This window comes from Heterodontus francisci, chromosome 4, assembly GCF_036365525.1.
Source record: "Heterodontus francisci isolate sHetFra1 chromosome 4, sHetFra1.hap1, whole genome shotgun sequence".
In the NCBI taxonomy this organism is placed as follows: domain Eukaryota; kingdom Metazoa; phylum Chordata; class Chondrichthyes; order Heterodontiformes; family Heterodontidae; genus Heterodontus; species Heterodontus francisci.
The window spans coordinates 42,934,078-42,957,929 of record NC_090374.1 but is presented as its reverse complement, the minus strand read 5'-3'; the positions used below and the strand labels follow the sequence as shown (position 1 = coordinate 42,957,929).

Genomic DNA, 23,852 nt, shown 5'->3' with positions numbered 1-23,852 from the left:
ACAGTTCTGGTCACCACATTACAGGAAGGACATAATTGCTCTGGAGAGAGTACAGAGGAGATTTACAAGAATGTTGCCAGGGCTTGAAAGCTGCAGCTATGAGGAAAGATTGGATCAGCTAGGGTTGTTTTCCTTAGAACAAAGGAAGCTGAAGGGTGACTTAATTGAGGTGTACAAAATTATGAGAGGCCTAGATAGGGTAGACAGGAAGGACCAGTTTCCCCTAGTGGAAAGGTCAATTATGGGGGCACAGATTTAAGGTGATTGGTCGAAGGATTAGAGGGGACATGAAGAAAAACTTTTTCATCCAGAGGGTTGTGAGTGTCTAGAATTCACTGCAAAGAACCGTGGTGGAGCCAGAAACCCTCGACTCTTTTAAAAAGGTATCTGGACATGCACCTTCTGTGCTGTAACCTGCAAGGCTACGGACCAGATGCTGGAAGGTGGGATTGGGCAGCTAGTTTTTTCGGCTGGCACAGACACGATGGGCACCTTCTGTGCTGTAATTTTTCTATGGTTCTAAACAATAATCGGGGGGAAAATTAACAGGCACTTGGAGAGGTTTGAGTTAATTAAGGACAGCTAGCAAGGATTTGCAAAAGGCAGATCATGCTTGACAAATTTAACAGAATTTTTTGATGATGTAATAGAGAAGGTTCATGGAAGGAATGCAATAGATACTGTCCATATGGATTTTATGAAAGCATTTGACAACGTTCCCCATAAAATGTTGGGTTAACTAAATTGAGACTCATGGAATAGGAGGGTCAAATGCCAGCTTGGATAAAAAAAATTGGCTTAAGGAGAGAAAACAGGAAGTCGTGATGTCTTTTTCAGAATGGTGGATGGTCGAGTGGTGCTCCCCAAAGTTCAGTGCTTGGACCACTCTTCTTTTTTTCTTTTGGGCCTCCTTATCTCGAGAGACAATGGATACGCGCCTGGAGTGGTGCTCCCCAAAGTTCAGTGCTTGGACCACTGCGTTTTTAAAAAGATATATGACTTGGATATTAGAATACAGAGTAAAATTTCAAAATATGGAGGTGCAGCAGACAGTGAGGATGATACAAATCGACTGCAACAGGATATAGATAGGCTAGCAGAATGGGCAGTTAAGTGGCAAATAGAATTTATTGCAAATTTTAGCAGAAAATGGGAAGAAGCAATATAAACTTAATGGCACAGTGACGGAGGGACCTGGGGGTTCATGTGCACAGATCCTTAAAAGCAGCAGGACATATTGAGAGAGTGATTAGCAAAGCATAAGAGATCTTGGGCTTCATAAATATAGAGGTATCGAGTACAAAAGCAAGGAAGTTATGCTGAACCTTTATCAAGCTTTGGTTAGGCCACGTCCAGTGCTGGTCACCACACTTTAGAAAGGATGTGAGGGTCCTCGAGAAGGTGCAGAGGAGATTTAACAGCATAGTTCCAGGGATGAGGGAATTTAGTGATAAGGTTAGGTTGGAGAGGCTGGAGCAAAGGAGATTGAAGGGAGATTTGGTGGAGGTGTACAAGATTTAGTTATTTAGAGATACAGCACTAAAACAGGCCCTTCGGCCCACCACGTCTGTGCCAACCAACAACCACCCATTTATACTAATCCTACCTTAATCCCAAATTCCCTACCACATCCCCACCATTCTCCTACCACCTACCTACACTAGGGGCAATTTACAATGGCCAATTTATCTAACAACCTGCAAGTCTTTGGCTGTGGGAGGAAACCGGAGCACCCGGCGGAAACCCACTCGGTCACAGGGAGAACTTGCAAACTCCGCGCAGGCAGTACCCAGAACTGAACCCGGGTCGCTGGAGCTGTGAGGCTGCGGTGCTAACCACTGCGCCCCCCAATGACAGATTTAAATAAGGTAGACAAAGAACAGCTGTTCCCATTAATAGGACTAGAGGACAGAGATTTTAGGCAAGAGGTATTTGTGGGGGGGGGGGGGGTGATGTATGGAAGAATTTTTTTCATGCAGCGAGTAGTAATGGCCTGGAATTAGCTGCCTACGAAGGCGGTGAAAGTGGAGATGATGAATGCTTTCAAAAGGAAACTGGATGGGCACTTGAGGGAAATAAACTTGCAGGACTAGGGGATAGATCAGGGGAATGGGAATGACTAGACTGCTCTACAGAGAGCTAGCATAGACACAACAGGTCAAATGGCCTCCTTCTATGCTATAATGACTGTAAGGCGTTACTGGACCAGGAGCAACGTAGGTCAGTGATGCGTGAACAAATTACAACATAGGCGGAAGAGTTTTGGATGAAATGAAGTTTCTGGAGGATGGAAGATGGGAAGCTGGCCAAGAAAGACTCGGAGTAATTGAATCTAGGGGTTACAAAAGCTGCGGTTTCAGCAGCAAATGGACTGAGGCAGAGGTGGCGACATTTTAAAAAATTCTTTCACAGGATGCGAGTGTCACTGGCTATGCCAGCATTTATTACCCATCCCGAACTGCCCTAGAGAAGGTGGTAATGAGCAGCCTTCTTGAACCGCTGCAGTCCATGTGTGTAGGTATACCCACAGTGCTCGTCGGAAGGGAGTTCCAGGATTCTGACCCAGGGACAGTGTATTACAGACATGGAGAGCATATTGGGTTGGAAGGCCAGCTCAGGGTCAAATGCAACACTGAGGTTGCAAACATTCTGGTTCACCTGAGACAGTGGCCAGGTAATGGGGTTTGTGGTGAGGGCCGAAGACGATGGCTTTGGTCGTCTCAAGAGTTAATTGAAGGAAATTTCTGCTCACCCAGTACTGGATAATGGACAAGCAGCATGACCACACAACAATACAGAGGCAGTGAAGAGGTTGAGGTACTGCAGAAGTATAGCTGGATGTTGTCAGCATACATGTGAAACCTGACATGTTTTCAGATAATATTGCTGAGAGGCAACATGTGTATGATGAGTAGGAGAATCCCAGAGGAGCGGGAAGATAAGCCATTGCAGGAGTTCCTCTGGCTACATAAGAATGGAACCAGGCAAGGGCAGTGCCATTCAGCTGGACAACAGAGGAAAGGCATTGAAGGAGGATGGTGTGTTCACCTATATCAAAGGCTGTAGACAGGTTGAGAAAGTTGTGGGGAACTGTGCACCATGGTCACAATCACAGAGTAAGTCTTTTGTGGCTTTGATTAGGACCGTTTCTGTGCTGTGGCACGGCAGAAACCCAATTGGAGAGGTACAAACATGGAGGTGCAGGGAAAGATGGGCATGGATTTGAGGGGTGACAACAGTTCAGGACACTGGAGAGAAAATGGAGTTTGGAGATGGGGGCAGTAGTGCGTAAAGATTTTTTTTTGAGGAGGGAATTGATGATGGCAGATTTGACAAGAGGGAGACAGCATCAGAAAAAAAGGAACCTTTGCAATACCAGCTAGGTAGGGTTTAGGATAGGAAGTTGGGTGGTCAGCAGTTTAGTGGGAACAGGGTTGAGATATAGGAGGTTGGTCTCATGGACAAAATGAGCTCAGTGAAGGCCTGAGGGGAGATAGGAGAAGTGAGTTATCTTTGCACGCCATGATGAGCAGTTTTGGCAGAGAGGAGCACAACCTGATGATGCTTGATGTGGTCTGGGCAGATCTGGCAACGATTGGCTAAACCAGTTGTCTGCCACAACCATCCGCATCCCTTGGTCTTAAGGGAGCAGAGATGAGGACCATACTGGGGAAACCGCCAGGGTGTAAAGGCCTGCTACCCGACCCGAACCTGACATGTGTCGAGTTCGGGTCACTCTTCCGGGTCCAGCTTTCAGGCTCAGCTCGGGCCGGACACCCACAGTGCTACCTTTTGCTCTGCTGGGAGGAAAAGAGTTGAGTAAGTAAGTGTCAAAATTTGAAAAGCCTGTCTGAGCTGGGAGTCCAGAACGTCAACTAGAGAAACACTCATCCTGATTCCACAGACTCTGCCTCTGCGCAGTGAGCGTCTCTATGACGTCATCGTGCTCATGCTGCAGCTTCCTTCCATTCCGTCCATCCAAAAGTGTTAAGTACAGTGAGTGCACTATGGATGTAAAACGAATGCTGTCAACTGGAGAAAGTGAACATTCCGGTGGTCGGGTCGGGTGCGGGAAAAAATGTAAGGACTCAAGCCGGGTCGGGCTCGGGTCCAATGTGGTTCTGGTCGGGGTTTTTTTCCAGACCCGAGCAGGCTTTACCAGGGTGCACGAGAGTAAAGGTTCTACTGGTGCAAGGGTATCAAAGAAGGGAGGTGAGGGAGTGATTTCACAGATTGATAGCATTATGGCAAACGGAGGGCCGAAGGCATAGCAATTGAGAATGTGAATTGTTAGTAACTTATGGAGAACATTTTCAATGACAGAGGTTGGAAGTGGTGAGCGATACAAGCAAGTTTTATTACGTTGAATTTGCTTTATCAATGTAAGTTGTTGTCGAACTCCTTTGCTGTTGTGCATGGACAGTCAAGGCCAAGTATATTCTCCAGATGAAGTGGGGTTAGAGGGAAGAATATAATTGGACCAGAGAACACAGACGTAATTCAGTGTCTATTTTAAAGTCATATAATCTGTTCTTATTTTTATATACAACTTTGATTTCATATTACTGTTAGAAAGTTGGGAGTGAATTTAGGATACATTTCTACATGTAATGGGTGGTAGAAATCTGGAACTGTGTCACAAACAACAATTGATAAATCAGTTGTTAATTTCAAATCCAAGATGGTCAATTTTTTTAACCAAAGGTATTAATGGATTTGGAGCAAAGGGAGTATACAGTTAGGTTGCATATCAGTCATGATTTCATTGTACAGCAGAACAAGCTCATGGGACTAAATGGCCTACTGCTGTTCCTATGTTACAAACAAGTCACAGCTTATATATTTCATCAATAAAGATTAAAGTAAAAGCTTCAGTGCTTGTTTTTTGGCCAAATATACCAGAAGAGCAGTATGTGAAAGATCAAATGTGTAACACATGCCCATGTATTTTTTTTATTTTAATAGCTGATAATGTTATTGAATCATAGAATGGTTACAGCACAGGAGAAGTCTTTTGACCCATTGTGGCCTTGCCAGCTCTGAGAGATACTCAGCTCACCCCATTCCCCTGCCTTTTCCCTGTAGCCCTGCAAATTTCTCTCTTCAGATGCTTATCCAATTCCCTTTTGAAAGCCATGGTTGAATCTACCTCCACCACGCTCTCAAGCAGTTAACACCCATGGTAAAAGTGCCATGGCATCTTTTACGCCATCCGAGGGGGCAGTTGAGCCTTTTCAAAGTCTCATCCGAAAAGCCTTGATAACATCCATATCTTTAACAATGATTTAAGATGACTTTCTATACCTCACCAAACACCACCACTCCAACTTTCAATGCTCACTTGGGAGTTACCAGATGGGTGACAGACACCTGCGACACGATCCCAGGAATCTTTTCCAGAGTGACATTTTTGCGGGTTGATAGCAATTTCAAGTTTACAGTTACAACAGTTTCTGGCAATTTGCAGATAAAGTTGATAACCGGTGTAAAGATAATTTAATTTTCTATAATAATTTTTCTGGATAAAGATGGACTATTAGAATTAGAACATTACAGCGCAGTACAGGCCCTTCGGCCCTCGATGTTGCGCCGACCTGTGAAACCATCTGACCTACACTATTCCATTTTCATCCATATGTCTATCCAATGACCACTTAAATGCCCTTAAAGTTGGCGAGTCTACTACTGTTGCAGGCAGGGCATTCCACGCTCCTACTACTCTCTGAGTAAAGAAACTACCTCTGACATCTGTCCTATATCTATCACCCCTCAACTTAAAGCTATGTCCCCTCGTGTTTGCCATCACTATCCACCCTATCTAACCCTCTGATTATCTTGTATGTCTCTATTAAGTCACCTCTCCTCCTCCTTCTCTCCAACGAAAACAACCTCAAGTCCCTCAGCCTTTCCTCGTAAGACCTTCCCTCCATACCAGGCAACATCCTAGTAAATCTCCTCTGCACCCTTTCCATAGCTTCCACATCCTTCCTATAATTAGATTAGAGATACAGCACTGAAACAGGCCCTTCGGCCCACCGAGTCTGTGCCAAACATCAGCCACCCATTTATACTAATCCTACACTAATCCCATATTCCTACCAAACATCCCCACCTGTTCCTATATTTCCCTACCACCTACCTATACTAGTGACAATTTATAATGGCCAATTTACCCATCAACCTGCAAGTCTTTTGGCTTGTGGGAGGAAACCGGAGCACCCGGAGAAAACCCACGCAGACACAGGGAGAACTTGCAAACTCCACACAGGCAGTACCAGGAATCGATAATGCGGTGACCAGAACTGCACGCAATACTCCAGGTGCGGTCTAACCAGAGTTTTGTCCAGCTGCAGCATGACCTCGTGGCTCCGAAACTCGATCCCCCTACTAATAAAAGCTAACACACCATATGCCTTCTTAACAGCCCTATTAACCTGGGTAGCAACCTTCAGGGATTTATGCACCTGGACACCAAGATCTCTCTGTTCATCTACACTACCAAGAATCTTCCCATTAGCCCAGTACTCTGCATTTCTGTTACTCCTTCCAAAGTGAATCACCTCGCACTTTTCCGCATTAAACTCCATTTAATTTTAAAAGTCACATTTTCAAGGTTTTCACTCACTATATTTAATAACTTCATAACCAATTAATAAAAACCTAGTTTTTGAGAATTATGTATTAATTTGAAGTAGTTTTCACTGATCAATGCCTGAATTGAATATCTGGATACACACTAAGCAGTCTGTTTATATTCTGTTTGAGTTTTTAATGAATGCTGTCTGCAGAAACAAAAGCAGTGAAATCATACGAGGACTAGGAATGAGTTGTGGAAACAGAGATGGATCAAAAGCCCATATAAATATACATTTTATTTTCAAAAATGCAGCACAAAACAGGTTTTCACGGAAATAACAGATTCAACCACTCAACAGCCCTTTCAGCTGGATGACAAATTAACACACAAAAGTAATCACGGGGTCCTTTTGACATTGTTTGGTGGGGGGGGGGGGCTGAGACAGTTTTTAGCAATCTGAAAACCACAAAAATGGTTTACTACATGTAACCCTCTTGCCACCGTTCCAACACATTCAATAATTTTTTTTATTAAGATCATAGTACTAGGAAATTAAACAGCATGGAGGATTCAAAGCAAGAAGTGACTTAAAAAATACATTCACAGGATGTCGATGTCAATGGCAAGGCAAGCATTTATTGCCCATCCCAAACTTCCCTGGAGAAACTGGTGGTGAGCTGCCTTCTTAAACTGCTGCAATCTGTGGTGAAAGTATTCTCAGTGTTTTTAGGTAGGGTGTTCCAGGATTTTGACCCAGTGCCATCGATGGAACAGCGAAATATTTCCAAGTCAGGATGGTGTGCGACTTGGAAGGGAACTTGCAGATGCTGGTTTATCCATGTGCCTGCTGCCTTTCTTCTAGGCAGTAGAGGTGCTGTCAAAGAAGCCTCAGCGAGTTGCTGCAGTGCAAATTACAGATGGTAAACACTGTAGCCACTGTACGTCAGTGACTGTTTAAGGTGGTGGATGGGGTGCTTGCTAATCAATTGAGCTATTTTGTTCTGGATGTTGTTGAGCTTCTTGAGTGTTGTTGGAGCTGCACTCATCCAGGCAAGTGGGTAGTATTCCATCTTGACTTGTGCCTTGTAGATAGCGGTCAGGCTTTGGAGAGCCAGGAGGTGAGTTATTCACCATAAAGTACACAACTTCTGACCTGCTCTAGTTATGTGCTGGTCCAGTTAAGTTGCTGGTCAGTGGTGACTCCTGGATGTTGATGGTAGGAGATTCAACAATGACTGCCATTGAATGTCAAGGGTAAGTGGTTAGATTTCTCTTGTTGAAGATGGTCATTGCCTGGCACTTGGGCGGCACAAATGTTATTTGACACTTAGCAGCCCTATGCTGGCCAAGTTTTGCTGCATGCAGGCATGAACTGCTTCAGGGGACCAAATAATTCAAGCGCACTGTTATATAAGCTGCACTACATATTCGCTCAGATTGAGCATCAAGGGTCGCTCCCCTCAGTGGATCCCATTTGATCTGGACCTTCATTGACCAAATATTTTGTTATGATCGTATGACTCATGGTGTAACAATAAAACCTTTCATTGCAGGTACAGGATTTTGTGATCACACAGATATCCCAATGACTGTTAAATACCCTGCTGAGGTCAAAGATCAGTCACGATCTTAATGATTGGTGGCGTATGGCCCACTCCCGCTTCTAATTCTATGTTCTCTGGTGAGATGTGGACAACTTTAAACCAACAAAGTGATTTACTTCACATAATTTAAACGGAGTTCGTTTTCAAAGAGGAGTGAATTTTCACCGGCGAGCGGAAAATAGACAGTAGCGCATCAGCCGTTGGTTTTAGAAACGGTCTCATTTTCCTTTGCACCGTGAAACAGCAATTGGGCAGGAAGGGAAACAGGTGGCACACATGCCTGACGGTAAAAGGAAGGGAAAATTTACCCCCAACGAGTTGCAGACATACCCTATCGCTCACTGTATCAATAAGAAATTACGAATGCCTTTGGCACGAGTATCTTTCTTTCTACTAATGAACATCACCGAGTAACTGGCAATGAGTTGGGGTGCGGTGGGGGAGGCACGCTGGCGGTTTTTAAAAAAAAATGATCAGGAGCCTGGAAAAGAGGCAAGAAAAGAGAAAGGAAGGGATGGACACGCCGAGCCTGAGATCGGCTCTCCTCCACCTCCCGGACCCCGCTCTGCCATCAAGCAACTACCAAACACAGAGAGCCGAAATGGTGGTGGTGCTGAGGAGGGAGGAGCCAAGTTCGGCGCCAACAGCAAAGCTGCGCAACAACCGCCGTAAAATGGCGGCAGCGCTGGGACCGGGGAGGAAGAGCAGACTAGACCGGACCGCCCGCCGCTTCACCCCGCTCCGACTGACCGTCGGCCCGGCTCACCCCACCCTCCCGGCTCCAGCCCGCTCGCTCACTTACTCGGAAGGGAAGACGCGAAACTGCTCGATCTCTCCCAGGAAGCTGAAGAGCGTCGTCAGCTGCTCGCTGCTGGCCACCGGGGAGATGTTGGTGACCTGGACGACGGATGTGGACATGATGCGGCCGGAGAGTCCCTGAGGGAGGCTGCACACTACACTACCTGCGGATGTTTGTTTCTCTGAGTGTGTATCTGTCTGTTTCGCTCACTTTTACACCATTCCCCCCCTCCCCGGTTGGCCGGCTTTTGTCTCTCTAATCTTTTTCCTTTTCTCTCCCCCGCTCTGCAGCGCGAGCGTCACACTAGGCCCGTTTCCCAGCAGCCTTTGCAACGCAGTGTGCTTGACTGCCCGCCAGCTCCGCCCCTTCAGTGCAGCGAGTGATTGGCAGCCCGCCGGCTCCGCCCCCTTGGCGCAGCGAGTGATTGACAGCCCGCCAGCTGCGCTCCTTCCGTGCAGCGAGTGATTGACAACTCGCCACCTCCGCCGCCTCAGCGCAGTGAGTGATCGACCGCCCGCCAGCTCCGCCCCCTCAGTTCACTAACTGCCTCTCAACTGTTTCTCTCTCAGGCTTCAGGAGAGATTCATCCATTTTACAATAAACACCACTTGTACATTAGATTTCATTACTTTTGCTATTACTTCTTGTCTTTCTTTTGGGCCTCCTTATCTCGAGAGACAATGGATAAGCGCCTGGAGGTGGTCAGTGGTTTGTGAAGCAGCGCCTGGAGTGGCTATAAAGCCCAATTCTAGAGTGACAGGCTGTTCCACAGGTGCTGCAGAGAAATTTGTTTGTCGGGGCTGTTACACAGTTGGCTCTCCCCTTGCGCCTCTGTCTTTTTTCCTGCCAACTACTAAGTCTCTTCAACTCGCCACATTTTAGCCCTGTCTTTATGGCTGCCCGCCAGCTCTTGCGAACGCTGGCAACTGACTCCCACAACTTGTGATCAATGTCACAGGATTTCATGTCGCGTTTGCAGACGTCTTTAAAGCGGAGACATGGACGGCCAGTGGGTCTGATACCAGTGGCGAGCTCGCTGTACAATGTGTCTTTGGGGATCCTGCCATCTTCCATGTGGCTCACATGGCCAAGCCATCTCAAGCGCTGCTGACTCAGTAGTGTGCACTGTACTGCTAATTGAGATGCTCAGCTCCTTCAAATCTGCCGTCATCACCCATTCAATAAACCAACCCTTGACCCTCCGTCCTTGTAAACTACCACCCCATTTTCACTCCTGTCCTTGAACTTGTCACCTCCCAAATCAGTGCCAATCTTTCAGGGAACTCCATTTTTGAATCCCTCCAATCAGGTTTTTGCTCTGGCCACAGTAGTGAAACAGTTTTTTACCAAAGACATCCTCTGTGACAATAACAAAAATCTCCTTGTCGTCCTTGATTTGACCGCAGCCTTTGAAACAGTTGACCACACCATACTCCTCCAGTGCCTCTCTATTGTTGTCCAGCTGGGTAGAACTGGTCTTGTAATATAAAAATAAAATACTGCAGATGCTGGAAATCTGAAATAAAAACAAAAAGTGCTGGAAATACTTGGCAGGTCTGGCAGTATCTGTGGAGAGAGAAACAGTTAACATTTCAGGTCAGTGACCTTTCATCAGAACTGGTAAAGGTCAGAAATGTAATAGGTTTTAAGTAAATAAAGCAGGGTTGAGGGAAAGGAGAACAAAAGGGGAGGTGTTGATAGGACAGAGGGTCGGAGAGATTAAGGAGGTCATGGGGCAAAGGCAAAGAGTGTGTTAATGGTGTGGCAAAAGACAAAGCATTAGTGCAGAGAGGGTGTTAAATGACAGAATAATGAACTGCCCTGGCTAAAAGCACAAACATGAAAAAAAGAGTGGGCAGGCACATGGTAATCAAAAATGAATGATGAAACAAACTAAAATAAAAATAAAAAGAGGCCAGTCATGCTCTGAAATTATTGAATTCCATGTTCAGACTGGTAGGCTGTAGCGTGCCTAAATGGTAAATGAGGTGCTGTTCCTCGAGCTGGCGTTGATATTCACTGTTACGCTCCTGTCAAAGCCCCCAGTCAAAATATACGACTCTGATTGTGGTGGGACCAACGCACTGTTAATTCAATCCCGTTGCTCCACAGATCGGCTAACATATCATTTAAACTTTCCAAATTAAAGACCCAGACAAATTGTACCTTCTATTAACCCCGAAATGAGGCGACCCAACCAGGTGTCTTTAAATTAATAAATTAACTCTTTAATTAGAAAAACTAAATTCTTAAACACTCTGAAGATATGAACATTTAAATTAGAAAAAAATAGAGTCCTTGCAAATTTACAGTCCAATGTTGCTTGAAGTCCTCACAGAATGTTGCAGCAAATTTACAGTCTGGTGTTGCTTGAAGTCCTCACAGGATGTTGCTTTCCTTCTCCAGCAAATTTCAACAATTAACAACTTACAAACACTTTCAACAGAATCAATCTGACTCGAGAGTTTTTGAGGGATAAAAGATTGTCACAGTCTAACTTCCCTTTCTTCAATTTATAGGAAGAATGTGATTGCACTGGAGAGGGTGCAGAGGAGATTCACCAGGATGTTGCCTGGGCTGGAGCATTTCAGTTATGAAGAGAGACTGGATGGGCAAGGGTTGTTTTCCTTGGAGCGGAGAAGGCTGAGGGGGGACATGATTGAGGTGTACAAAATTATGAGGGGCATTGATAGGAAGGAACTTTTTCCCTTAGCGAAGGGGTCAGTAACCAGAGGGCATAGATTTAAGGCAAGGGGCAGGAGGTTTAGAGGGGAGTTGAGGAAATTTTTTTTCACCCAGAGGGTGGTTGGAATCTGGAATGCATTGCCTGGAGGAGTGGTAGAGGCAAGAACCCTCACAACATTTAAGAAGTATTTAGATGAGCACTTGAAGCATCATAGCATACAAGGATACGGGCCAAGTGCTGGAAAATGGGATTAGATTGTATGGGTGCTTGATGTTCTGCTCAGACACGTTGGGCTGAAGGGCCTGTTTCTGTGCTGTAAAATTCTATGACTCTAAATTACCAGAGATCTCTGTTTTGGCTTGTTGTTTTAGAATTTTGAGATAATAATTAAACAGACTAAATTCCTATTCCTTCAGTTTAAATGGTTGAGAGCTCTTTTTCCAGGCTCTGACACCACAGCTGTGTCCTCTGAGTGTTCTGTTAGAACAAACTGTCTCCACTAAAAGCCAGTTCTAAACTGAATTGTAACAAATGTATCGCATCAGACTCACTCCCAGTGGCTATATGTATGGTAACGAGAATCCACCCTTTGAATCGCAGTCTCCAAATGGCTGTTCCTAACGGCAACCGAAAATGCACCTTTCTATAACTCCTGAGGCTTGCCGGCTCTTAAAGCAACACTGATCCCTTGCAAGCCTTAAAGGCAAACCGCATATTCCTGAAAAAAACTACAGGACCATGACAACTGGAACACGGCAGCAGGCCAAAGACAGAAATGTGGGCATGAGAAGCAGGGGGACGTGTTGAAATAGCAAGCAGCAGGAAGCTTGGGGTCATGTTTTCGGACAGAGTGGAGATATTCCGCAAAGCGGGCACCCAAGTACAAGTAAATCACTGTTTCACCTGAAAGGAGTGTTTGGGGCCTTGCATAGTGAGGAGAGATGAAGTAAAAGGGCAGGTATTACACCTCCTGCGATTGCATCGGTAAGGTGCTGTGAGAAGGGGACAAGATGTCGGGGTAATGGAGGAGTGGACCAGGATGTCCCGGAGGGAATGATCCCTTCGGAATGCTGAAGGGAGGGGAAGATGCTTTTGGTGGTGGCATCACGCTGGAGGTGGCGGGAATGGCGGAGGATGATCCTTTGGATGTGGAGGCTGGTGGGGTGGAAAGTGAGGACAAGGGGAACCCTATCGCGGTTTTGGGAGGGAGGGGAAAGGGTGAGGGCAGAAGTGTGGGAAATGGGCCGGACACAGTTGAGGGTCCTGTCAACCACAGTGAGGGGAATTCTCGGTTGAGGAAAAAGGAAGACATATCAGAAGCGCTGTTGTGGAAGGTTGCATCATCAGAGCAGATGCACAGTGATGGAGAAACTGGGAAAAAGGAATGGAGTCCTTACAGGAGGCAGGGTGTGAAGAAGTGTAGTCGTGGTAGCTGTGGGAGTCAGTGAATACGAGTGGACAGCCTATCACCAAAGATGGAGACAGAGAAGTCGAGGAAGGGAAGTGTCAGAGATGGACCATGTAAAGGTGAGAGAAGGGTGGAAATTGGAAGCAAAGTTGATAAAGTTTTCCAGTTCGAGGCGGGAGCAGGAAAGGGCACCGATACAATTATCAATGTACCAGAAAAAGAACTGCTCTTGCCTGGTTCCATTCTTAGTTATCTAACCATATCCAGAGGACCATTTGCAATGGCTTTTCTTCCTGCTCCTGCATTATTACTTCTGGAGATCCCAAGGATCTATCCTTGGCCCTCTCCTATTCCTCATGTACATACTGCCCCTGGGTGACAGCATCCCAATGCACAGCATTAACTTTCACATGTAGGCCCATGAAATTCAGGTCTACCTCACCACCACCTCTTTCGACTCCTCCACTGTTGCTAAATTATCAGACTGCTTTTCCGATATCCAGTACTGGATAAGCAGAGATTTTGTCCAATTAAATATTGGGAAGAGTGAAGCCATCGTTTTCGGCCCCGCTCCAAATTCCGTTCCCTAACTACCAACTCCATGCTTCTTCCTGGAAACTGTATGACACTAAACCAGACTGTTCACAACCTTGGTGTCATATTTGATCTCGAGATGAGCTCGTTGCCACATACTCGCACCATCACTAAGAATGCCTACAATTGCAACTCCATAACATCACCCGACTTCGCCCCTGCCTTGACTCACCTGCTGCTGAAACCCTCATCCATGTCTTTATTATCTCTAACCTTGCCTGTTCCAATGCACTCCTGGCTGGTCTCCTGCATTCTACCCTCTGTAAAGTTGAGGTCATCCAAAACTCTGCTGCCTGTTGTCTAACTTGCGCCAAGTCCCGTTTGCCACCACCCCTGTGCTCACTAACTTAGATTGGCTCCCAGTTAACCAAGGTCTTGATTTTAAAACTCTCACCATTGTTTTCAAATCCATTCCTGTCCTCATCCCTCCATATCTCTGTAATCTCCTCCAACCCCACAACCTGGTTGGAGTCATACCTAGCACAATGGAAAATATCTAAGCCTCAGGACATCACTGCAGGAGTTCCTCAGGGAAGTATCCTGGATCCAGCCATCTTCAGCTGCTTCATCAATGACCTTCCCGCCATCATAAGGCCAGGAGAGGGATGTTCGCTCATAATTGCAGAGTGTTCAGTACTATTTACAAATCCTCAGCTACTGAAGCAGTCCGTGTCCATATGTAGCAAGAGCTGGACAACATTCAGACTTGGGCTAGTAAGTGACAAGTAACATACACGCCACACAAGTTCTGGTCAACGACCATCTCCAACAATATAGAATCAAACCTCCCCTTGACATTCAACAGCATTACCATCACTGAATCCCCCACCATCAACATGCTGGGGGTTACCATTGACCAGAAACTGAACTGGACCAGCCATATAAATACTGCCAAGCCTGCCATACTCTCAGCACTACATGAACTGCTATGCCTGTGCTGGGATGAGGGAGCAGTACCTCAGGACATGCGCGATGCCAATATCATCACCCTCTATAAAAACAAAGGTGACCGCGGTGACTGCAACAACTACCGTGGAATCTCCCTGCTCAGCATAGTGGGGAAAGTCTTTGCTCGAGTCGCTCTAAACAGGCTCCAGAAGCTAGCCGAGCGCGTCTACCCTGAGGCACAGTGTGGCTTTCGTGCAGGGAGATCGACCTTTGACATGCTGTTCTCCCTTCGTCAGATACAGGAGAAATGCCGCGAACAACAGATGCCCCTCTACATTGCTTTCATTGATCACACCAAAGCCTTTGACCTCGTCAGCAGACGTGGTCTCTTCAGACTACTAGAAAAGATTGGCTGTCCACCAAATCTACTAAGTATCATCACCTCATTCCATGACAATATGAAAGGCACAATTCAACATGGTGGCTCATCAGACCCCTTTCCTATCCTGAGTGGCGTGAAACAGGGCTGTGTTCTTGCACCCACACTTTTTGGGATTTTCTTCTCCCTGCTGCTTTCACATGCGTTCAAGTCTTCTGAAGAAGGAATTTTCCTCCACACAAGATCAGGGGGCAGGTTGTTCAACCTTGCCCGTCTAAGAGCGAAGTCCAAAGTACGGAAAGTCCTCATCAGGGAACTCCTCTTTGCTGACGATGCTGCTTAAACATCTCACACTGAAGAGTGCCTGCAGAGTCTCATCGACAGGTTTGCGGCTGCCTGCAATGAATTTGGCCTAACCATCAGCCTCAAGAAAACGAACATCATGGGGCAGGACGTCAGAAATGCTCCATCCATCAATATTGGCGACCACGCTCTGGAAGTGGTTCAAGAGTTCACCTACCTAGGCTCAACTATCACCAGTAACCTGTCTCTAGATGCAGAAATCAACAAGCGCATGGGAAAGGCTTCCACTGCTACGTCCAGACTGGCCAAGAGAGTGTGGGAAAATGGCGCACTGACATGGAACACAAAAGTCCGAGTGTATCAAGCCTGTGTCCTCAGTACCCTGCTCTATGGCAGCGAGGCCTGGACAACGTATGTCAGCCAAGAGCGACGTCTCAATTTATTCCATCTTCGCTGCCTCCGGAGAATACTTGGCATCAGGTGGCAGGACCGTATCTCCAACACAGAAGTCCTCGAGGCGGCCAACATCCCCAGCTTATACACACTACTGAGTCAGCGGCGCTTGAGATGGCTTGGCCATGTGAGCAACATGGAAGATGGCAGGATCCCCAAAGACACATTGTACAGCGAGCTCGCCGCTGGTATCAGACCCACCAGCCGTCCATGTTTCCGCTTTAAAGACGTCTGCAAACGCGACATGAAGTCCTGTGACATTGATCACAAGTCGTGGGAGTCAGTTGCCAGCGTTTGCCAGAGCTGGCGGGCAACCATAAAGGCGGGGCTAAAGTGTGGCGAGTTGAAGAGACTTAGCAGTTGGCAGGAAAAAAGACAGAAGCGCAAGGGGAGAGCCAACTGTGTAACAGCCCCGACAAACAAATTTTTCTGCAGCACCTGTGGAAGAGCCTGTCACTCTAGAATTGGCCTTTATCGCCACTCCAGGTGCCGCTTCACAAACCACTGACCACCTCCAGGCACTTACCCATTGTCTCTCGAGATAAGGAGGCCAAAGAAGAATATGCTGGGGGTTACCATTGACCAGAAACTGAACTGGACCAGCCATATAAATACTGTGCCTACAAGAGCAGGTCAGAGGCTGGTATTCTCCAGCAAATAACTCACCTGACTCCCCAAAATCTGTCCACCATCTACAAGGCACAATTCAGGTGTGTGATGGAATACTCTCCATTTGCCTGGTTGAGTGCAGCTCCAAAAACACTGAAGAAGCTTGACACCATCCATGACAAAGCAGCCCGCTTGATCAGCACCCATCCACCACGTTAAACATTCACTCTTTCCACTAGCGGCGCACGGTGGCAACAGTGTGTACCATATACAAGATGCACTGCAGCAACTTGCTAAGCTTCCTTCGACAGCACCTTCGAAACCTGTGACTACCAACTAGAAGGACAAGAGCAGCAGAAGCATGAGAATGCCATCACCTGCAAGTTCCCCTCCAAGCCACAAAGAACCCTGACTTGGAACTATATTGCCTTTTTTTCACTATCGCTGGATCAAAATCCTGGAACTCTCTCGCCCTAGCAGTTCTGAAGTGTACCTACACCAGATGGCTCATCACCACCTTCTCAAGGGCAATTAAGGATAGGCAACAAATGCTCAAAAAATAATAAAAATAAAACCCTTAGATAACTGCAGTCATTTAATTCTGGCCTCTTGAACATCCCAATTTTAATCGCGCCACCATTGATGGCCGTGCTTTCAGTTGTCTAAGCCCTAAGCTTTGCAATTCCCTCTCTACCTCCTTTTCCTCCTTTAAGACACTGTTACGACCTCAGTGAGACCATTAACATTAAAACATGAGATATGAACCCCCCCCATCCCAGACCAATTTAAAGAATTACATGACAAGATTTCATGTTTTAAGACTTTTATTATAAAAACTAAACTAAAACAAATCCAACTTAACCAAATAGAACTTTGTAAGTAGCTGATACCCCAGATTACAAAGAAAGGCATTTTCTTTACTTATTCAAACACTTGAAAATCTCACATCACACTTATACATTACACAGTCTTTTTTGATGGCAAAATCCTTTGTGGTTAAAAGTCCCAAAATCCTCCCAGTCACAATGGGATGGATCTCCTTGATCTTTTCAAAAATCAACATCCTTTTCGCTCACCTCTGAGCATTTCTGTCCTGTACGTCTGTGAATAAGGCGATTCTTGGTGATCCTGCTGGTCTTCTACTTCTCTACTAGCTTCAATTTTCAAGACAGGTTCACATCTTCACAGCCTTTTACTGCAGGCTTCTGAGAGCAGGTGTCACCTCTCTCTCTCAAGGCTGCAACTGCTGGTTGTCTTCCTTACAGCCTGGTCTGAGGTTGCTTTCTTACAGCCTGCCTGCCTTCAGAAAATCTTAAATTTATCTGGACTCAAAGGTCAAAAGCTTATTGTCCTGTTCCAATATGCAAAGTTCAGATGTCTGAACATACGAATTAGGAGCAGGAGTAGGTCACTCGGCCCTTCGAGCCTGCTCCGCCATTCAATAAGTTCATGGCTGAACTGATTACTCCACATTTCCACCTACCCCTGATAACCTTCCAGCCCCTTGCTTATCAAGAATCTATCTACTTTTGCCTTAAAAATATTCAAAGACTCTGCTTCCACTGCCTTTTGAGGAAGAGTGTTCCAAAGAGAAAAAATTTCTCCTCATCTCTGCCTTATTTTTAAACAGACCTCTAGTTCTAGATTCTCCCACAAGAGGAAACATCCTTTCCACGTACACCCTGTTAAGACCCCTCAGAATCTTATATTTTTCAATCAAGTCGCCTCTTACTCTTCTAAACTCCAGCTACAAGCCTAACCTATCCAACTACTCCTCATAAGACACCCCACCCATTCCAGGTATTGGTCTGGTAAACCTTCACTGAACTGCTTCAAATGCATTTACATCCTTCCTTAAACAAGGAGACCAATACTGTACAGAGTACTCCAGATGTGGTCTCACCAATGCCCTGTATAACTGAAGCATAACCTCCCTACTTCAGTATTCAATTCCCCTCGCAATAAATGATAATGTTCTATTAGCTTTCTTAATTACGTGCTGTACCTGCATACTAACCTTTTGCGATTCATGCACTAGGACACCCAGATCCCTCTGCACCTCAGAGCTCTGCAATCTCTCATAATTTAGATAATATGCTTCCTTTTTATTCTTCCTGCCAAAATGGACAATTTCACATTTTCCCACATTATACTCCATTTGCCAGATCTTCGTTCACTCACTTGACCTATCTATATCCCTTTGTAGCCTCCTTATGTCCTCTTCACAACTTACTTTCCTACCTATGTTTGTGTCATCAGCAAATTTAGCAATCATACCTTCGGCTCCTTCATCCATGTCACTTATTTAAGTTGTTAAAAGTTGAGGTCCCAGCATTGATCCCTGCGGCACACCACTCGTTACGTCTTGCCAACCGGAAAATGACCCATTTATGTCTACTCTCTGTTTCCTGTTAGCTAGCCAATCCTCTATCCATGCCAATATGTTACCCACTACACTATGGGTTTTTATTTTCTGCAATAACCTTTGATGTGGCACCTTATCAAATGCCTTCTGGAAATCTAAGTACAGTACATCCACCAGTTCCCCTTTATCCACAGCACATGTTACTTCTTCAAAGAACTCCCAATAAATTGGTTAAACATGATTTCCCTTTCACAAAACTATGTTGACTCCACCTTGAATTTTTCTAAGTGCATTGCTATAAAGTCTTTAATAATAGCTTCTAACATTTTCCCGATGACAGATGTTAAGCTAGCTGGCCTGTAGCTTCTTGCTTTTTGTCTCCCTTTTTGAATAAAGGAGTTACATTCGCTATTTTCCAATCTAACGGAACCTTCCCCGAATCTAGGGAATTTTGGAAAATTAAAACTAACGCATCAACTATCTCACTATCCACTTCTTTTAACACCCTAGGATGAAGTCCATCAGGATCCGGAGACTTGTCAGCCTGCCGGTCCAACAATTTGTTCAGTACCACTCTCCTGGTGATTGTAATTTTCTCAAGTTCCTCCCTCCCTTCCATTTCCTGAAGTACAGCTAATACTGGGATGTTACTTGTATCCTCAATAGTGAAGACGGATGCAAAATATCTGTTCAGTTCATCTACCATCTCCTTATTATCCATTATTAATTCCCCAGACTCATTTTCTATAGGACCAACGCTCACTTTGTTAACTATTTTCTTTTTTAAAGAGAAACTCCTACTATCTGTCTTTATATTTCTAGCTAGCTTTCTCTCGTACTCTAATTTTACCTTCCTTTTCAATCCTTTAAGTCATACTTGGCTTTTTTTATATTCTGTCCAATCTTCTGACCTGCCTCCCATCTTTGTGCAATAATAGGCTTTTTCTTTAAGTTTGATACTATCTTTAACTGTTTTAGTTAACTACGGATGGCAGGCCCACCCTTGGAATTTTTCTTTCTCGTTGAAATGTATCTATTCTGTGTATTTTGAAATATCCCCTTAAATGTCTGCCACTGCATCTCTATTGACCTATCCCTTAACCTGATTTGCCAGTTCACTTTAGCTACCTCTGCTTTCATGCCCTCATAATTGCCCTTATTTAAGTTTAAAATACTAGTCCATGACCCACTCTTCTCTCCCTCAAACTAAATGTAAAATTCAATCATATTATGATCGCTGTTACCTAGGGGCGTCTTAACTGTGAGGTCATTAAGTTTTAGAGAGTCATAGAGAGATACAGCACCAAAACAGGCCATTAATCCTATCTCATTGCACAATACCAGGTCTAGTATAGCCTGCTCTCTGGTTGGCTCCAGAATGTACTGTTCCAAGAAATTATCCCAAAAACATTTTATGTACTTCTCATCTAGGCTACCTCTGCCCGTCTGAATCTTCCAGTCTATATGTAGGTTAAAATCCCCCATAATTATCACTGTACCTTTCTGACAAGCTGCCATTATTTCTTCCTTTATACCCCATACTACAGTGTGGTTAATGTTAGGTGGCCTATACACCACTCCCACAAGTGACTTCTTGCCTTTATGATTTCTCATCTCTACATCCTGGTCTCCTAAACTTAGGTCATCCCTCTCTATTGCGCTAATACCATCATTAATTAACAGAGCTACCCCTCCATCTTTTCCTAGCTTCCTGTCCTTCCTAAATGCCATGTACCCTTCAATATTCAGGTCCCAAGCCATGTCATCCTTTAGCCATGTCTCTGTAATGGCTATCAAATCCCACTTATTTCTACTTGCGCTCTCATTTCATCTGTTTTGTTTTGAATGCTACGTGCATTCAGATACAGAGCCTTTAAGTTTTGTCCTTTTATTATTTTTGTAACCTCTAGCCTTTATCTGTTGATTTACTCTTAGATTTATATGCTCTGTCCCTTCCTGTCACAGTCTGTTTATCATTTCCCATATTAATACCTTTCTTTCTTGCCTTGTCTCTACTCCTTGATTTACCATATCTTCCTAAATTTGATCCCTTGCTCCACTATTCAGTTTAGAATCCTCTCTGCTTCCCTAATTATGCGGCTCGCTGGAACAAAGGGCCCAGCATGGTTCAAGTGTATACCGTCCCAACGATACAGCCACCACTTTCCCCAGTACTGCTGCCAGTGCCCCACGAACCAGAACTCATTTCTACGACACCAGTCTTTGAGCCACGCATTAATTTCTGTAATCTTATTTGCTCTTTGCCAATTTGCACGTGACTCAGGTAATAATCCAGATATTACTACGTTTGAGGTTCTGCTTCTTAATTTGGTGCCTAGTTCCTCAAACTGACTATGCAGAACCACTTTCCTTGTCCTGCCTAGGTTGTTGGTACCTACGTGACCACAACGACTGGATCCTCCCCCTCCCACTGTAAGTTCCTCTCCTGCCCTGAGCAAATGTCCCAAACCCTGGCACCGGGCAGGCAACACTTACTACAGACATGTTTGCCCTGAATCACACTGGCATCCAGGAGCTCCCACATGCTCCAGCCATGATAAATCACCTGTCTTCCCATTCTTAACGTGTTTTAATTAACCACTTAATTATTTTACTCAATTATTTATTTTATTTTCCTTTTTTAATATATTTTATTAAGCTTACCACTAGTTCCTTCACTATTTTAAACATTAGGATTAGAATGGACCTTAATCACTTACCTGATACTCACCAAACAGGGAGCTTCTTCCCAACGACCGATGTTAGGCTGACTGGCATATAGTTTCCTGCTTTTTGTCTCCCTCCCTTCTTGAACAGGGGCATCACATTAACAGTTTTCCAATCCACTGGGACCCTCCCGGAATCCAGTGAATTCTGGAATATTTTGACCAATACCTCCACTATCTCTGCAGCCACTTCCTTTAAAACCCTTGGATGTAAGCCATCAGGCCCTGGTGACTTGTCTGCCTTTAGTCCCATTAGTTTGTCAAATACTTTGTCCCTCGGGATAGAGACTGTTACAAGATCTTTCCTCCCATTAGCTCCTTGCTTATTTGATATCTGTGGGATGTTTATAGTGTCCTCCACCGTGAAGACCGATGCCAAATATTGGTTTAAATTATCTGCCATTTCCCTGTTCCCCGTTATCAATTCTCCAGTCGCATCCTCCAAGGGTCCCATGCTCACTTTAGCTACACTTTTTATATACCCGTAGAAGCTCTTGCTGTTTATATTTATATTTCTTGCCAATTTACTTTTATAATCAATTTTCTCCCTCTTTATTAGCTTTTTAGTCATCAGCTGCTGGTTCCTAAGAAAATTCCCAATCCTCTGGCCTACCACTAGTTTTCGCCACTTTGTATGCCTTAGTTTTTGACTGGATACTCTCCTTGACCACCTTTGTTAACCACGGGTGGTCCATCCTTCTCTTCGAGTCCTTTTTGAACGGGATAAATTTTTGCTGAGTATTATGAAATATCTGCTTAAATGTTTGCCACTGCTCATCCACTGACCTTCCCCTTAGTCTATTTTCCCAGCCCGCTTTAGACAACTCTTTCTTCATACCTCTGTAATTTCCTTTAAGTTGAGGACACTGGTTTGAGACCCGAGTTGCTCGCCTTCAAACTGAATTTGAAATTCTACCATGTTGTGATTGCTACCCCCTAGAGGATCCTTAACTACAATATCTCTTATTAATCCTACCTCATTACACATTACTAGATCTAAAATGGCCTGTTCCCGGGTAGGTTCTGCAATGTGTGCTCTAAGTAACAATCCCTGATACACTCTACAAATTCGTCTTCCATGTTACCTCTGCCAATCTGATTTGTCCAGTCAATATGCAGATTAAAATCACCCATGACAATCGTAGCGCCCTTCTTACACGCCTCCATTATTGCCCGATTTATAGTGAGGCAACTCTTTGGGCGCCCATAGATGACTCCCACCTGTGACTTCTCCTTGTCATGGTGCTGTAGTTTTTATTCGGAATATGCGGTTTGCCTTTAAGGCTTGCAAGGGATCAGTCTTGCTATAGGAAGGTGCATTTTCATTGCCTTAGGAGGCCATTTGGAGACTGCAATTCAAAGGGTGCATTCTCGATACCATGGAAACAGCCACTGGGAGTGAGCCTGATGCGATACATTTGTTACAATTCAGTTTGAACACAGACAGAGGACACAGCGGTGATGAGCACATCTGAAAAAGAGCTCTCTACCATTTAAACTGAAGGAAGAGGATTTTAGTCTGGTTATTATCTCTCAAAATTCTAAAACATCAAGCAAAGACAGAGATCTCTGGTAATTTAAACTGAAGAAAGGGAAGTTAGACTGGGACAATCTTTTATCCCTTAAAAACTCTAAAGTCAGATTGAGTCCATTGAAAGTGTTTGCGAGTCATTAATTGTTGAAATTCGCTGCAGAAGGAAAGCATCACCGACTGAAGTTAGACGACGGACTGTTCTACTGTGGAAGAACCTTTTTTCCCGCATCAGACGACTGTGAGGACTTCAAGAACCTCGGCCTGTAAATTTGCGAGGACTCAAATTTTTTCTATTTTAAATGTTGTTTATATCTTCATAGTGTTTAAGAATTTAGTTCTTTTAGTTAAAGAGTTAATTTGTTGATTTAAAGACACCTGGTTTGGTTAGCCTCATTCAGGGGGTTAATAGATGGTACAATTTGGTGGGTCTTTCTTTAATTTGGAACGTTGTTAAATGATATGTTAATTAAATCCCGTCGTTCCACAGATCAGTTAACAGTGCGTTGGTCCCACCACAATCACAATCGTATATTTTGATTGGGGCTTTGACAGGAGCAGTCGGTTGTAACACCCTTGCTATTCCTTATTTCCACCCAAACTGATTCCACATCACGATCTATTGCACCTATATCACTACTCACCACCGCACTGATACCTTCCTTTATTAATAAAGTTACTCCATCTCCTTTTAAAGGCCAGCTCGGGTCTGCAAAAAAAAACCTGACCCGAGTCCGACAGAACCACATCCGACCCGGCCCAAGTCCTTCCATTTTTTCACGCGCCCAACCTGACCCGACCATCAGTTAACTTACCTTCCGTTTTTCACGTAGTTATTTTAAGCTTATGCAGATCAGCAACAAACAAAACCATCTTTCTAGTCAAAAAATGACATTAACAGTGGAGCCACTTACCTGTTTTAGAGCATGT

General features: G+C 44.7%; 1 protein-coding gene and 1 long non-coding RNA gene across 2 annotated transcripts in view; one reads left to right on the top strand and one right to left on the bottom strand.

The window, feature by feature from the left end:
- srek1 (splicing regulatory glutamine/lysine-rich protein 1) overlaps positions 1-9,326 on the bottom strand; it is an 83,954-nt gene extending 74,628 nt beyond the window's left edge. The window contains exon 1 of the mRNA XM_068029429.1: positions 8,984-9,326. Within this exon, the coding sequence (XP_067885530.1) occupies positions 8,984-9,099 (116 nt within the window). The 5' untranslated portion in view covers positions 9,100-9,326. The remainder of the gene's footprint in view (positions 1-8,983) is intronic.
- Positions 8,320-9,598, top strand: LOC137368989 (uncharacterized). Its single transcript, XR_010974849.1, has 2 exons — positions 8,320-9,165; positions 9,271-9,598. It is a non-coding gene; the product is annotated as an uncharacterized lncRNA (long non-coding RNA).
- The last annotated feature ends 14,254 nt before the right edge of the window (positions 9,599-23,852 follow it).